This window comes from Corapipo altera, unplaced genomic scaffold (assembly GCF_003945725.1).
Source record: "Corapipo altera isolate COAL_440 unplaced genomic scaffold, ASM394572v1 218, whole genome shotgun sequence".
Taxonomy (NCBI): domain Eukaryota; kingdom Metazoa; phylum Chordata; class Aves; order Passeriformes; family Pipridae; genus Corapipo; species Corapipo altera.
The window spans coordinates 233,890-235,344 of NW_020885072.1; the positions used below are offsets into that span (position 1 = coordinate 233,890).

Below are 1,455 nucleotides of genomic sequence, written 5' to 3' on the forward strand. Positions count from 1 at the left end.
GCTCCATGGGGATCTGAGATCCGAGGCTGGATCATCCCTGCTCCATGAGGATCTGGGAGCCCAGGCTGGATCATCCCTGTATCATAGGGATCTGAGATCCCAGGCTGGATCATCCCTGCTCCATGGGGATATAGTTCCCCAGGCCAAATCCAGGTTTTCCTTGACAGTCTTCCCTTCCAAAGCTGTGGAGGAGTTCCTCCTTCCAAGAATGGACTGGTGGGATCTCTCCATGGGGGTGACCAGGTCCTGCTTCCCTCGCCCCTTTCCCTGTGATCCCTTTATTTTTATGTGTTGCTCCTTCCATATCCCACATGGGCTTCTCTGTGCTCTCCAGGAGTTTCCTTTTCCCAGGGATCCGCCTCTGGAAGCCGCAGTTCCCTCACTCAGCCCCTCTGCAGGAGCAGGGAGCGTGTCCCTTTACTCATTCCTTACTCCACCTTCTCTTCCATCCATTCTCCTGCTCCCTGCTTGCCTCAGGCTGTGTGGATATGCCGAGCAGTACCGGGATCTGACAGGTTTTCCCGTTTTCCAGGCCTTATCCAGCAGCGTGAGCACCTCCAAGCTGTTTTCCAGCAGCACCGCTCCGCACGAAACGTCCTTCGGAGAGGAGGTGGAAGTTCACAACCTGCTCATCATAGACCAGCACACCTTCGAAGGTACCTGGCCCATCCCAAAATCCAGCTTTTCCCACCTGGAAAACCCCACGGTCGAGGCTGGTGATCCTCAAAACCTCTGCAAATCCGGGATTTTGCGTGTTCCTGGAGGAACATCAGTCAGCCACAAGGTTTAGGGAATGGCGTTGGCTGATGGTGGGGGAGCAGCAGAGGGAACGTCCAGGATCCCAGAGTTTCTCCTTTTCCCACTTTTCGCCCAGTGCTCCACGCTCACCAATTCCTGCAGAATGAGTACGCCCTGAGCCTGGTGTCCTGCAAGTTGGGAAAGGATCCCAACACCTACTTCATCGTGGGCACTGCCATGGTGTATCCCGAGGAAGCCGAGCCCAAGCAGGGCCGGATCGTCGTCTTCCACTACTCCGATGGTAAGGACGAGGGCTTCCCACCTGGAAACATCCAGCTTTTTTGCTCGGATGAGCTCCTTACACCCTGGAGCAGGCAGAGCTTTTCCCAAGGGAAGTGCCCACAGGTGGGATTTGTCCCAGTGTGTCCCCTTTCCCTCCATCTGCCGGAGAAGCCCAGGAATCCCCTCCCAGGCCTGGATCCTGGCATTTGCTTCCACATCTCCTGGAGAATCCCAGGAATCCCTCACCAGCCCTGGAATATGGGACTTGCTTCCCAAGAATCCCTCCCCAGCCCTGGATTCTGGGATTTGCTTCCACATCTCCTGGAGAAGCCTGAGCATCCAAACCCAAGAATCCTTCCCCAGCCCTGGATTTTGAGATTTGCTTCCCCATCTCCCAGGAATCCCTCCCCAGCCCTGGATTCTGGGATTTGCTTC

At 55.9% G+C, this 1,455-nt stretch overlaps 1 protein-coding gene across 1 annotated transcript in view; it reads left to right on the top strand.

Moving 5' to 3' along the window:
• DDB1 (damage specific DNA binding protein 1) overlaps positions 1–1,455 on the top strand; it is a 19,801-nt gene that overhangs the window by 14,798 nt on the left and 3,548 nt on the right. Inside the window, exons 19-20 of the mRNA XM_027669199.1 lie at positions 533–656; positions 875–1,039. Coding sequence (XP_027525000.1) covers positions 533–656; positions 875–1,039 — 289 coding nt within the window. The remainder of the gene's footprint in view (positions 1–532; positions 657–874; positions 1,040–1,455) is intronic.